Source organism: Hyperolius riggenbachi, chromosome 5 (assembly GCF_040937935.1).
Source record: "Hyperolius riggenbachi isolate aHypRig1 chromosome 5, aHypRig1.pri, whole genome shotgun sequence".
NCBI lineage: Eukaryota > Metazoa > Chordata > Amphibia > Anura > Hyperoliidae > Hyperolius > Hyperolius riggenbachi.
The window spans coordinates 284,442,660-284,458,284 of record NC_090650.1 but is presented as its reverse complement, the minus strand read 5'-3'; the positions used below and the strand labels follow the sequence as shown (position 1 = coordinate 284,458,284).

Genomic DNA, 15,625 nt, shown 5'->3' with positions numbered 1-15,625 from the left:
ACATCATTGGATGAACAGCTAATTTTAGATGCCAGCACATTTTTACTATGTTTTCTAAAACCACAATTGAGTTTTCTATCTATGGATGATTGTAGAAATAGGTCACTCAGTAAGTAAGGGCCAACTCAGTAAGTAAGGGCCAATGTTTAGAAAGTATACTCTTGATGACTAAATAATCTGTAGAGCAATGTGTAATACATCTTACCACTCTTTCTCCAAGTCATTTCTTTTGATGACATTTCTGGACGATAGTGTAGATGCTCTGTTGAGCTTCCTGACTTTCATTTGGCTGTCTGGTATTGTATGCTAGTTTTTTTGCTTCAATCGCTGCTTATGATTTTGTTATGCAGACTGCTTCAGCTTTGCCTGTTTTGAACCTGCCGCTCTGAATGGTTTATGTTGCATACATGGCTAACTAGCTGTACTACTTTGATTGCTTTAGCCTTGTGGATCCATTCGCCCTGGACTGATGTTCCTATACCTTGCTATTTCACTCTGCCTATGCACGTTTTGACTGTAGAGCTTAATACTGGAGATTGTGGAATATTCAATTACAAATTATAAACTGTGGATCAAACATCATTGTGTCTAGTCAAATCCTAAGTTTGGATTGGTGCTGGGCAGTGGTAGTATGTTTGCATGTGCAGCTGTGAGTGTGTAGCCAGTTGGAGTCAACTTTGCCATTTTTCTTTAAAATACATGTACCGGTATGTGTTTTTCCTTCTTTTCTATAAAAAAACAAACAAACAAAAAAAAGATATTTTACTGACATATTGGTATTTTGCACTGCTTGGAGCATACCCTTCCTATCCTTTTTTTGTTTGTTTTTTTTGTTGCTTCATTTGGCTGTGTTAACCATCCTCTAGGGAAACTTTCTTTGCCTAAATTTCTGTGTAATGATTTTAGCCTGCTTGTAAACAGTCGATATATCTGTACAATTCTGCCTAATTCTTTGGAAATGGAAGGGAATGTTGGTTCCATGAGTGGAAGTGGCAACTGTCATAGTGGATGTATGAATTGGCATCAACAGTGGCCACACAAAATAATCCAATTTTACAGCAATTCTATAAAAACAATTTGATTTAGTGAAAAATCGAAAAGCTTTTTATTATTTTTATTATTCGAGCAAGAAATCCAATCAGATTCCCCTTTTTTTTCTGATATAAGTCTATCGTAATTGGTGGATTTTTTCGGAGAAATTTTCATGGGACGTTGCCTTACCGCACTGCAATAAATAGTCTATGCGACATTCACAGTGCGACTTTAGAATTACATGGTAACGTGTTGCGTTATGGTAACACACTGCTGCAGTGCGTTACCCCTAAACGCACACGTTAACAGACACAGGAAAGCATACCTTTCATTGCCTGTATGCTTTACTGTACCTACTTAATGCAGCATCAATCTGCATTTACCACTTTTTTGTTGCGTTGGGTTGTAATGTTGAGTTGCAACTTTACAACACAACGTCCCACTGTGAACCTATCCTCTATTTTAGTCAAACACATTTTAATATAAGCTATTATACAACTTTATAGTTTAAAACATTTACTTTCAAAAAATGATCTCAAGCCAGTCAAAATGTTTGGGCTCACCTCAACTGTAGGATTTATTATTGTTACTACTTATTTCAAAAACTGAGTGAAGTGAAACTGCACATACAATGCATGCATTATTTGGCTTAAAGTAGTTTATATGAATATCTCCACTAACTTCCTTGCTCAGGAACATGGTCTGCAGAAAACGCAACTCCAACCCTCTTCCCTTTGCTATAACATAATTATCCAAGTACGCATCATTAGCAAAGATGTCTTATTGTCAGCATCCGGTTTACGGCATCAACCCTCTCCACGTTTTTAAAGGAGAACTGTAGTGAGAGGTATATGGATGCTGCCATATTTATTTCCTTTTAAGCAATACCAGTTGCCTGGCAGCCCTGGCGGTCTATTTGGCTGAAGAAGTGTCTGAATCACACCAGGAACAAGCATGTGGCTAATCTTGTCATATCTGTCAAAATTGTCAGAAACACCTGATCTGCTGCATGCTTGTTCAGGGGCTATGGCTAAAAGTATTAGAGGCAGAGGATTAGCAGGATAGCCAGGCAACTGGTATTGCTTAAAGCGGATCCGAGATGAAAAACTAAATATAACAAGTGACTTGTCTATATATCTTATCTAAAGTTTAGATACTTTACACAGCAAATCTATCTTCAAACAGCTTCAACAGTATATTAATATTTTTTCCTGTGATACAATGGGAGCAGACATGTTTTCTGCTTGTCACTAGTACACAATTATACACACAGGCAAACTTATCTGTATCTAGGCATGCTAATCTGCATATTCTGTGAAAACTCCACTCTTATCTCCTCCATTACACAGGCAACTGATCTGTATCTGCACTGCAGCTCTCAGATTGTGAAAACTCTGCCTCTGAAATCTATAGCTAGTAACACCTTTTTCACCTGCCCAGACTGAAATCCCACAATCCTTTGCAAGCGCCAAGGCACTCTGGAGAAGCTGTGGGTGTGGTTTGTTTAGTTTATAGGAAATTAGGGTATTAAAACAAAACAAAACAAGTATTTGGCTTGAGGAATGCCCTATAAACTATATGTAAGGAACACAATTATGCAAGGAGTAAAAGTTCATCTCGGATCCACTTTAAATGGAAACATATATGGCAGCCTCCATATACCTCTCACTACAGTTCTCCTTTAATTCATCTTCTCTCCCTCCTCCAACAACAGTAAAGATGATATATATCAGCAACTGCACGAAACATTCAGGTCCCGCATGCCTACACTCAACCACCACCAGCTAAGGAACTACCGCTGCCTCCTTCAACATGGAGAATAAGTGATGACACTTCCCACGCCGACGTGCAGCGCGAAAAACAGACGTCAACACGCTGCCCACCCCCAAACGTGAAGCCAATTCACCAAAGCGGGAAGACGGTGCACGAGTGGAGTTCGCGCAGTCACAGTGAGGGAGGAGGCGGGGCCACGGCAGCGCTCAGAGAGAGTCCCCTCCCTGCTACACCGGCCTGTTTACATGGGGACCGCTCCCCCTCACCTCTAGTGCTTGCTGCCTTACTGCTGCTGTCACTGCCTAAACCGTGCACGCGCGGGGCCTCTGAGCGGCTCCTCCTCAGGTTCACGTCACTCACTGTCGTTCCGCGCAGGGACCTGGCTGTTGCCATAGAGACCGTGGCCTGTGGGTGAACTGGCCGGGACGGGCTGAGCATGCAGAGAAGATCGGAGGACGGGGAGATGCGGCCCCCGGGCCAGGAGAATGAGGTGCGCTTCCCGGGACCCCGACCCTTGCGCCTGCTGGAGTGGAAAGTGACTACTGGGATGTCCGTGCAGATAGGCTCAGTGCTGGCCCTGGGGTTGCCCATCCCGGCTGCAGATATCAAAGAGCAGCGTGGCCTGCAAGAGGAGGCGGGGAGGCCACACAGACCCCCCGAGAGGAAAGTCAAGTCGGACCGGGCTGGAGTGGTGCTGGAGCTTTGTGCGAAGCCTGGCCAAGTCATCCCTGCAGGGTAAGCCGGGGGTGTGAGGAGGACGCGGAAACGTGCTGCTGTCCTGTGTGTGTATATGTGTGGGACTGGCTGCCTATCTCTGCTGCTCAGCATTTCCCTCCAATGTGACTGGCCAGCCACAAGCAGCATTGCTCACAGTGCGCTTGTTTACATGCACAGCCCTCGCGTCACACTGGCACTGCATACAGAATTTCCTCCAACATACTAATAACATAGCTCGCAAGTGGCCTACTTTTGCAAGAAAATCTCCCTGCCCCCTTTTATGCTCTCCAAGTTCCCTCTTTTTGGCGATCTGTATTAAAGGTTTTCACCTATGAGGGGTTATGCATTATTCGTTTGCATTCAAATAGTGCTGAAGTTCTTTATAGAGTACCCAGATAGCTCATGGTGACCCAGAATCACTGGGAGAGTATAGGGGCTAAAAGAGACTGAAAATCCCTCTTACTAAAAAACAATGCTAAATATATTTTGGCCTTCTTAATAATCATGTCAATTACTAATGCCTGGTACACACCATGCAATTTCCCATCAGAGAGACAGGTTGAATCAATTACTTCCGACAGGTCCAATCTGATTTCCGATCGTTTTTCTGATTGGTTTTGTATAGAAGTTAAATAATTGATTTGACCTGTCTATCTGATGGCACATTGCCTGGTGTGTCATAGTCCAAAGCCAATTTGGGCACGTATGTTAATTAACCTGCAATAAGTTTGTGGATATGGGAGGCAATTTAGAGTACCTGAAGGAAACCCAAATGCAGTGAGAAAATACAATCTCCATGCAGCTAGTAGCATGGTCTGGAATCAAACTTGCTGTTTAGCACTGGAAAGATGGTGGGGGTGGGCTAGTCTCTAAATTATTGCTTTGGGCATCCCCAGATGCTCATATAAATGGAGAAATGGAAGACAGGTCCCTTTTTTAATATGAATAACTGACAGTGTCTTTTGCTTGTGAATTAATGGCATTCCCGGTTTTGATTCCGATGAATCACGATCTGCATGGAGTTTTTATGTGCTCTGTGTGTTTGAGTGGCTTTTTATCTGGTACTCTCCATCCTTTAGGCCTGGGGCCCACTAGTGGCACTTTGCGAGGGTTGGCATAGTGCCCGTGATTCCCGGATCATGGAATTCCTGTATTTTCAAACTCTGTTCCTGGAGCAATCACAATTTGGCTCTGCAACTATTGCTCTGGGCTCGCTATGCTGAATAAATTGCTTTGCGATCGCTCCGCTGCAAGTGGAACCACCCACAATACAGTTATACTGTTGTAGTGCTTTGCTAATCGTCGGCGATTGGCAAGCGCTGCATTGGGCATCTATCCTAAAGCATACCGATAAATTGATTACCGTTCAAATTGCTATACAACAGGCCATACACCAGTGTTTGAAAATTGAAACCTTGTTTTAAATTCTGCCGATCTGAATCTACAAGCATGCACACCATGGTAGGGAACTCGCCCTTGTTGCTGCCTCTGTATGCTGCCCTCCGTATCGCGTTCAAGCCCAGTGGGTCCGTACTACTACGGCTGCACTATGCCTGCGCTGTAGCACAGACCTGATCGGGCTTGGGTTTTCCCGTCGAAGCCTGAACGGGGCTGTGTGTGATTTTTTTTTTTTTTTGAGGGTTTTGGCACTGGAATGGCCTGACAGAGGAGGATGGGGGAAGCCTGTGAAGGATTCAGAGGTAAGTATCCAAAATGTTATGTTGCAAACCTCACAGGACAGGTCCAAGGGAAAAAAAAAATCTGCTTACCTTCCTTCAGCCCCTGGCAGCTGATATGTCCCTCACGGCAGCTCCGGGGTCCCCTCCGTTGCACATGCCGACCTCGGCAGGTCGGAATCTTCTGGGCCTGTTCGAGCACATGGCCACGCCGATCGCAGTCGCGTGGCCGGGAGATTTCTCTGCCTGTAGAGAATACTTCAGGCCACGAGAGCGCAAGTGTGCAAACTTGTGGAGGGGCAGAAGACACCAGGGGCTGGAGGATGCCCAGGGTAAGTAGAATTTTTTTTTTTCTCTTTTCCTTGCATCTGTCCTTTAAATAGGCATGGTGCAGGAACAACGGAACAGAGAAAGGACCAGGAAGTCTCTAGGGTATCCAGAGCCATCCCTCTACTTATCAAACCTAAAGTGAGTTTCCTCAAGTGATGTGACCCTTAGGAAGTGGAATATGCGGACAGCCATATTTATTTCCTTTTAATCAATGCTGACTGCTTGGTTGACCTGCCTATTCTCTTTCTTAATTACTTCAAGCCATAGTCCAGTTACTCTGCTTGTTTCATCTGTGTAATGTATCCACTGAAGCCAAAAGATTAGCAGGACAGCCTTGCATCAGGCATTACTTAACCATTTTAGCCTGCAGGGATTTTTCACCTTATGCAACAGAGCAATTTTCACCTCCCATTCATTCGCTAATAACTTTATCGCTAATTTTCACAATGAATTGATCTATATCTTGTTTTTTTTCTGCGAAATGAGGCTTTCTTTGGGTGGTACATTTTGCTAAGATTTTTTTTTTTCTAAATGCATTTTAACAGGAATATTAAGAAAAAAATGGAAATCATTATTTCTCAGTTTTCGGCCATTATAGCTTAAAAATAATACATGCTACCATAATTAAAACCTATGTATTTTATTTGCCCATTTGTCTCGGTTATTACACCATTGGAAAACAAAATTTTGCTTTTTTAAAGGGGTTCTGTAGGGGGGGGCTGAGGATAAAAAACGCCACTTACCTGGAGCTTCTATCTGCCCCATGTAGCAGTAATGTCCCACACCGTCGTCCTCCGATCTGCCGCTCTCTGCCATCGGCACCGGGCAATTATTTGTCTGTCCTAGCCGAATAATGCTGCGCACTGCTGGTCGAGTCATCGGAAGCTTACTGCGCAGGCGCAGTACGAATTTTTCTTATACTGCGCAGTAAGCTTCCAATGACGGAGCGAACAGGCCACGCAGCCGCAGTTGGATGGTCTGACACGCTAGACCGGGACCGGCAGCAGGGAACAGCGGATCGGAGGAGGACGGCGTGGGACATTACTGCTACAGGGGGCTGATAGAAGCCCCAGGTAAGTGGCGGAATAATCCGCCGGCGGATCGCTCAGAAACAGCCGTATCAGTCTGCAGACAGACTGTACACACGCCGGACTGTCGCTGGAACGCCCGCCCAGCGGGAGGTGATGACGGACCAGTCGTTGCCTGCAGTCTGGCGTGTGTACGGACCTTTACCCTTGGAAGCTAAACACACCTCCAGATACGCTGGAATGCAATGACGTGTCAGCTTGTAAGCCGTTACACCATTTAAGTTTTTTGTCCCTATCACAATGTATAGCGCCAATATTTTATTTGGAAATTAAGGTGCATTTTTTAAGTTTTCCGTCCATCACTATTTACAAGCTTATAATTTAAAAAATGTACGTTATATACCAACTTCACATGCATATTTAATAAGTTCAGACCCTTAGTTAACTATTTATGTTTTTGTTTTTTGTTTTTTTTTTCAATTGTAATTTTTTTTCATTACAAATTTTATTTGGGTAATTTTTGGTGTGGGAAGTAAAGTTTATTTAAAATGTAATAATGTGGATGGTGTAATGGTTGAGGGCTCTGCCTCTGACACAGGAGACCAGGGTTCAAATCCTAGCTCTGCCTGTTCAGTCAGCCAGCACCTATTCAGTAGGAGACCTTAGGCAAGTTTCCCGAACACTTTTATTGCCTATAGAGCGCGCCCTAGTGGCTGCAGCTCTGGCGCTTTGAGTCCGCCAGGAGAAAAGCGCGATGTAAATGTTATTTGTCTTGTCCTTACTATATTGAAAAATTTATGTAGATGTAGTTTTACTATTTGGCCACATGATGGCCACATTGAGATTTTTTTTTTGTTTGTTTCTTCTCGTATCCAGGAAGCGAGGAGAGGACGGGAAACTTTTTTCTTTTTTTTTTTCCAGAAAGACCGTGCCCTCTGATAAGACCGTCTGTTTTTCTGCTGGGGACTTAGATCAATGAACGGGAACCATGTTCCCGTTCATTGATCTCCAGGCTACCGGGGGGCGGCATGGGGGCGCGCCGAAGCGAGAGGATCACGTCCAGGCGGCATAAATGGTTAAAAAATAAATATGGCAGCTTTCACACGTCTTTCCTTTTTTTTTCTCTTTGTACGTGTAAAGCTGGCTATACACTATTAAATCATCAATTAAAAATATTTTCGATCAATATTTTAATCAATATTAAGGGCTAAAATCTAAAGATAGATCTGTAATGTTGGTTTTTAGTTGAATGTTAAATAATTATCATAGTATTGACTGTAAAATCGCTTGAAAACAAAAATTCGAGTGACAACTGACAGGGCTGTGGAGTCGGTACAAAAATCTTCCGACTCCTCAGTTTATGAAACCACGACTCTGACTCCGGGTAACCAAAATGGCTCCGACTCCTTAGTCTAATATTTAACAGGGCTTTGGATTTTGTACAAAAATCACCCGACTTCCGACTCCTCAGTAAATGAAACCACGACTCCGGCTCCAACTCCGACTTCGGGTGCCCAAAATTGCCCGACTCCACAGCCCTGATAACTGACTAGTGTATGGCCAGCTTTACTCTCAAGGAAGTGAAGGTTTTTCAGATGGAAAATGCTTTCAGGTAGTTTCAATAAGCACACTTGAACTGAATTTCATTATAAAAGCTAGCCATATCTAAGCATTCTTCAGTGTGTAAAAAGTGGGTGCATAGCATTTAGTCTACTTGCACGCCATCCATGAGCGCTCCCCCACACGTGTGCTGTACCTTGGCCAGAAGCATTCTGTGCATGCGGTGTTACAAATGTATCCAAACGGGCACCAAAAAACTCCCAGGGATGGGCTTATATTTGTTAGTTCAGGTGTACTGTCAGCTGTAGTGAATGCATGCTTTCATGTAAAGATAGAGCAGTTAGTGCACTATTAACCACTTGAGGACTCAGCCTTTACCCCCCCTTAAGGACCAGCGTGTTTTTTTTTTATGATCTGTGCTGGGTGGGCTCTGCAGCCCCAGCACAGATCAGGTTGCAGGCAGAGCAATCAGATTGCCCCCCTTTTTCCCCCCCTATGGGGATGATGTGCAGGGGGGGGGGGGCTGACCTCTCCTGCCTGCCTGGGTGTTGCGGGGAGGGGGCACCTCAAAGCCCCCCTCCGTGGCGAAATCCCCCACCCCTCCCTCTCGCCCCTGGTGAATCGGGGCTGCACAGGACGCTATCCGTCCTGTGCAGCCTGTGACAGGCTGTCCTCTGTCACATGGCGGCGATCCCCGGCCGCTGAGGCTATTCACGGAGACCCGCTCCGTGATCTAACAGGAAACGTCCACTTGCATGAGCGGCCTTTCCTGAATAATTAGGGAGGCACCTGGCGACGCAGATGTGCGTCGCTGGTCCTCCAGCTACCACTTTGCCGCCGCACGGTATGAGTGTGCGGTCGGCAAGTGGTTAAAGCCAGCAGGACAGCCAGGTAACTGGCATTTTTTGAAATGTATTTATGATTTATAAAGTGGCAACATATTCCACAGTGCTGTACAAATTAAAGAAACATGGGGTACAGAATAATACAGACAATGGTATACACCAATATACAAAATACAGAGTTGGTACAAAGTACAGAATTTGTACATAATAAAGAATTGGTAATAACAGTGACAGAATTGATATGAATAAATGAGTGAGAAAATGTCGGATGCGGGATATGTTTTTGAGTTGGAGATGACCGGAGCTGGTTAGGAAGTGAATGTGAGGAATAAAGGAGGGAGAGAGAGGGAGAGAGAGGGAGAGAGAGGGAGAGAGAGGGAGAGAGAGGGAGAGAGAGGGAGAGAGAGGGAGAGAGAGGGAGAGGGAGAGGGAGGGAGAGAGAGGGAGGGAGAGAGAGGGAGAGGGAGGGAGAGGGAGGGAGAGAGAGGGAGAGAGAGGGAGAGAGAGGGAGAGAGAGGGAGAGAGAGGGAGAGAGAGGGAGAGAGAGGGAGAGAGAGAGAGAGAGAGAGAGAGAGGGGTGTCCAATACTACCCCTAAGCACCATGCTTTGGAAACTGAAATTATAGGGGAGTTAATATGTACTGTTATATCAGACAGAGAAGTAGACAGACGGTGGAAAGATTAGTTCTGTTTTACTCCTATTAAAGGATACCCGAAGTGACATGAGATAGACATGGGTATGTACAGTGCCTAGCACACAAATAACTGTGCTGTGTTCCTTTTTTTCCCCCCCCTGCCTGAAAGAGTTAAATATCATGTATTTAAGCGGCAGACTCAGACAGGAAGTGACTGCAGTGTGACCATCAATGATAAGAAATTCACCTTTTTATCTCTTTCTTCTTGCTCTCAGAAGCCATTTTCTGCTAGGAAAGTGTTTTTATAGTTGGAATTTCTTATCAGTGAGGGTCACACTGTAGCCACTTCCTGTCTGAGTCAGGACAGAGTCAGCCACTTACATGCATGATATTTAACTCTCAGGCAGAGAAAGGGGAAAAAAAGAGACCCAGCATAGTTATTTGTGTGCTATGCACTGTACATACACATGTCTATCATCATGTCACATGTCACTTCGGGTATCCTTTAAGTGAAAGGACAAAAAATATGGCTGGCTCCATATCCCTTTTACTACAGGGTCATTTTAAATTGCCTAACTAGCAGAAGCTCTCGAATGGGCTGAATGGTAGCACATAAAAAATGCAGCATGCATAGTGGGATTAATCTGTGTTCCGATTCATACTGCTGCACATATAAGCAGGAAGTTCCCTCCCTACTGGAAACCTACAGAAACCACATGTTAAAGCAGATGCAAAAAATATACCATATGACAAATATTCATGAATTTGGTTAAAACCTCATGACTTTTGAAGTGTAAATGGCTGCTGCGGACATGTTCACACAAACTTCACTCAGGTCTCTGCCTCTGGTTACATCAAAGGACACCACCTGTCAGAGCACATCGTCTGCAAGATTGCGGACAAAAAATGCTCTAAACCTTTTATTGAAGCACAACACTATAGAGAAACATCAGAAGTCTTGACTTGTATTGAGTCGCCCAACAAATCAAAGTGACTTTGAGCTGATGTGGATCTGACCCATAATTGTAACAACAATGTCAAAGGGCTTATTTTTCGCTAGATTTGTAAGTAATGAAACAAAGTGAGATCTTCTCTATGTAAGAATTCTGAGCAGTGAGCTGGCCCACACTGCTTTGGTTAGAGATGTTCATTAAGTGATATACTGGCAGTTTCTCAGAAAATGAATGTAGGTTTTGCTTGTTTACAGTTGTGGAAGTAGTTTGAAAAAGATATTTCCCAATGCAAAGTTGTTGACAACTGAAGTGAAAATAAAATGGAGGCTGCTATATTTATTTCCTTTTAAACAATACCAATTGTCCGGCAGCCTTGCTGATCTCTTTGGCTGCAGTAGTGTCTAAATAACACCAGAAACAGGCATGCAGCTAATCTTGTCAGATCTGACAATAATGTCACACCCACTTGATCTACTGCATGGTTGTTTAGGGTCTATGGCTAAAAGTATTTGAGGCACAGGATCAGCAGGTTAGCCAGGCGACTAGTATTGCTTAAAGGGCAACTGTAACGAGGGATATGGACGCTGCCATATTTCCTTTTAAACAATACCAGTTGGGTGGCTGTGCCGCAGATCCTCTGCCTCTAATATTATTAGCCAAAGACCCTGAACAAGCAGCATGCAGCAGATCAGGTGTTTCTGATATTATCAGATCTGACAAGATTAGCTGTATGCTTGTTTCTGGTGTGATTCAGACACTACTGCAACCAAATAGATCAGCAGGGCTGCCAGGCAACTGGTATTGTTTAAGAGATAATAAATATGGCAGCCTCCATATCCCTCTCGCTTCAGTTTTTTTCTTTTGATTGAACTCGAGCTAACGGAAAAAAAAATACTTAAAGCGGAACTTCAGCCTAAACAAACATACTGTCATCAAGTTACGTTAGTTATGTTAATTAGAATAGATAGGTAGTATAATCTCTTACCCACCCTGTTTTAAAAGAACAGGCAAATGTTTGTGATTCATGGGGGCTGCCATCTTTGTAATGGGGGCAGCCATCTTTTTGGTTGAAAGGAGGTGACAAGGAGCAGGAGACACAGTTCCAACTGTCCTGTGTCCTGATTACCCCTCCCATCTGCACACGCTAGGCTTCAAATGTCAAATTCAAAATGTAAAAAAAAAAAAAAAAAAAAAAAAAAAAATGCACCAAAACAGCAGAACGAGAACAACAAAATCAGAAATCCCATCATGCTTTGCACAGCATCAGGGGGAAAAAGCTCGGGCAGTTTACTTCTGTGCAGCTAAAAATGAGGCTTGTATAAGAGAAACAAAGTTCTGTTGCTGTGAAACTGTTAAAGAAACACAAAGCCTTTTTAGTGATGCGGAGTCGATTTTTAGTCCGGAGGTTCACTTCAAGTAGAGGGAAACCTCTGGATAGTTGTGATCCTGTTTGTGCTGGATGTGCAATGCATCAACCCACTGTGATTATAGTCTTCGTCCCAAAGTCAACATTGGGCATTGGTACATTCTCCCTATGCCTGTGTGGAGTTCTTCCCTACCCCAAAACTATTCTGATAGAGTAATTGGATTCTCCACAAATATAGGCCAACAATGTCCAGAGGACTTGAGACTAAAGCTGAGTACACACGTACGATAACGATCGTTCAAAAACGAACGATAACGACAATTGGACCGATAATCGTGCGCTCCAAATTTTCCAACGATCGTTTTTTGGGACGATAACGACCGTTATCGTTCAATCCGACCGATCCAACCCGGCGGATTTTTTCGAAAGATAATCGTTCAATCGTTGCAGTGTGTACAAAGATCGTCCGATAACGCATGTTCTTATTGCCTGTCATAACGTCACTTCCGTTTGCGCACGCATTTTTTAATCGTTCGTCGTTCAGTACTTTATACTTATATCGTTCACGTGTGTACACAATCGTTCATTACGAACGATCTTTTCCGTCTAATTTGAATATCGTGTAAACGTCACGAATCGTTCGTAACGAACGATCTTTATCGGACGTGTATACGAACCTTTAGTTTACACTATATGTGCGTTGCAGAAGGCCTACACTGCAGCACCGGCATAGCGCAATGTGCATGTTACAATGCACACTTTTATAACCTGAATAATTGCTATGCTATCTAACTTGTTACTTTTCACATGTTTGTTAACCACTTACTGCTCCTAGTGCAGTATATCTACACCCTGGGAAAGTTCATCTAAAGTTAAAGGAACTTAGAAAATCTTCTGCTGCGGGGAGCCGCCGCTCGCTTCCACGCGGGTACTTCGTCATTGCCTGTTAGAGGGGAGATCAGTGAATGGAAATGCAGTTCCCATTCATTAAATTACCACTATCGCGAACAAAAATTGGCAGTTAAAATCTGACAAAACCAACAGGTTTTGGGACAGTCTATCTCTTCATGGGGGATTCTCAGGGTTTTCTTTGTTTTCACCAGCATTTCCTGAACAGCAGTTGCAAAGTGTAACTGACAAAATAGTGTGCAAGTGAGTAGGGATCCTGGCTGGTGTCCTACTATTTTGGCAATTAAACTGCTGTTCGGAAATCCTGTTGAAAACAAAGAAAACCCTGAGAATCCCCCATGAAGAAATGGACTGGCCCAAAACCTGTCGGTTCTGTCAGATTTTAACTGCCTACTTTTTTCGCAATAGTGGTCCTTTAATCTAAGTCCCCCGTGTTGATGATCACTGGCATCAATGAGATGTTTGCGGTCATTAACCTCCTGAGCGTTAAGCCGCTCAGGAGGTTTTGTTACTTTTTGCCAAATTAATAAAATGATTGTTCCAAAGGAGTGTAAATCCTTTAGCTAGCACTAGGCTAGCTAGTGAATGTGTTGGGCACTCCCAGATTCCCCCCCCCCCCCCCCCCCCCGTTTATACATTACCCAGCTTGGATCCAGCGATCGGCGCAGCCTCCCCGGACAGCTCCGTTCTTCACTATGGGGAGGATCGCACATGTCGTCATGACATTGCCGACGTCATGCGCAAACCGGATCCTCCCCATAGAGAGACCGGAGCTGTGCAGGGAGGCTGCGCGGTTGCTTGTTTCAGGGGGGGGTAATGTATAAACGGGGGGGATTGCAGGGGAGCGGCGGGTGCCCAACACCTTTGCTAGCTAGCCTAGTGCTAGCTTAAGGATTTACACTCATTTGGAACAATAATTTTATTATGGGGGACTCCTGGGGCAACAGAGCCGTATGCCCGACAGTGTCTGGCATACCGCTAAGGAGGTTAATGGGTAATTATGGAAGTAACACATTCACGCATTACTTCCTGTTAATTCCTTCCCTCCCACACTCTCCCATAGTACCAAAATTTTTTTTTTTTATTTTTTTTTTTGCTTAAAAAGACAATAAATGTGTATGTCAAGATGGTATATTACTGTTATTTTTTTTTATTTATGGGCTGGTAATTAGTGATGGACGCAAAACTGAAAAAATGCACCTTTATTTCCAAATAAAATATTGTCGTCATACATTTTACTAGGAAAATATTTTAAACGTTGCAATAGCCGGGACAAATAAAATGTGTGGGTTTTATCCATAGTGGAATATTATATTTTAAAACTATAATGGCCAAAAACTGAGAAATGATTTGTTTTCCCATTTTTTTCTTATTACCATTAAAATGCATTTAGAATTAAGTAATTCTTAGCATAATGTACCGTATTTTTCGGACTATAAGACACACTTTTTCTTCCCCAAAACTGGGGGGAAAAAGTCAGTGCGTCTTATAGTCTGAATGTACAATTTCAGCAGAGCAATTACCAGCCGGCTTTCTCTTCTCCTTGTCCCTCCATCTGCAGGCATTCCTAGAAATGGCGGCGGGTGATACATCGGTGATGTCCTGCGTGTTCAGTAGCAAGGCGGGCGGCCATCCATCTGCGGGCATACTGTACGTGCAGTGAACTGGCAGCGGGTGGGAGATCGGCCATGTCCCAAGTGTTCAGCCGTGAGGCAGCCATGCATCCGCGGGCATGACACATGCTGCACACTAGTCTGCAGCCTGCACGCTCCTCTCCTGTCCCTCAGTAGGCAGCCTGTTTCAAAAATCCCGCAGCGCTACCGGCTTCCCGTACTTCCTGGTTTGTGACGTCTTATCACCGCGTGACCTGAAAGAGTCACATGCTCTGTTAAGTCACATGGTGATAGGACATCACAAACCAGGAAGTACGGGAAGCCGGTAGCGCTGCAGGATTTTTGAAACGGGCTGCATACTGAGGGACAGGAGAGGAGCGTGCAGGCTGCAGACTAGTGTGCAGTATGTGTCATGCCCACGGATGCATGGCTGCCTCACGACTCAACACTTGGGACATGGCCGATCTCCCACCCGCCGTCAGTTCACTGTCATACGTACAGTATGACCGCACATGGATGGATGGCTGCCTCATGGCTGAACACTTGGGACATGGCCGATCTCCCACCCGCCGCCAGTTCACTGTCATACGTACAGTATGCCCGCACATGGATGGATGGCTGAACACTTGGGACATGGCCGATCTCCCACCCGCCACCAGTTCACTGCACGTACAGTATGCCCGCAGATGGATGGCCGCCCGCCTCGCTACTGAACATGCAGGACATCACTGATGTATCACATGCCTCCAGTTCTAGGGGTGCCTACTTAAAAACCTCTGCAGAGGTAGGCAGAGGAGAGGAGCGTGGGGGCTGCAGCATGTGTGGGTCTAAAGATGTTTGGCTCAGTCCTTCACAGGGGGAATAAGTACAGTAAACCAATGCTAAATAGATTAGGAGTGTTCCTCTGACCTCAAAAGTGAATTCTTGCTTGTTAATGGTGTCCTTGTCACCAATGGGGGTCATTCTGGGTAGTAACAGTTTGGGGGAAAAGGTCCATAAGACACCTCTGCACCATAAAAAAACAACAAAAATCTATTAACCCTTCGCACACTCTGTATGTTTAACCTCTGCACCATAGACCACCAGGTTTAGTATATATATTTTTTTTCCCTGATTTTTTTCACCTCTAAACCTAGGTGCGTCGTATAGTCCGAAAAATACGGTACCTCCCAAAGAAAGCCTAATTGA

At 44.4% G+C, this 15,625-nt stretch overlaps 1 protein-coding gene across 1 annotated transcript in view; it reads left to right on the top strand.

The window, feature by feature from the left end:
* The first annotated feature begins 2,934 nt into the window (after positions 1-2,934).
* The window catches only part of CTDP1 (CTD phosphatase subunit 1), a 196,677-nt gene continuing 183,986 nt past the window's right edge, over positions 2,935-15,625 (top strand). Inside the window, exon 1 of the mRNA XM_068237036.1 lies at positions 2,935-3,540. Coding sequence (XP_068093137.1) covers positions 3,242-3,540 — 299 coding nt within the window. The 5' untranslated portion in view covers positions 2,935-3,241. The remainder of the gene's footprint in view (positions 3,541-15,625) is intronic.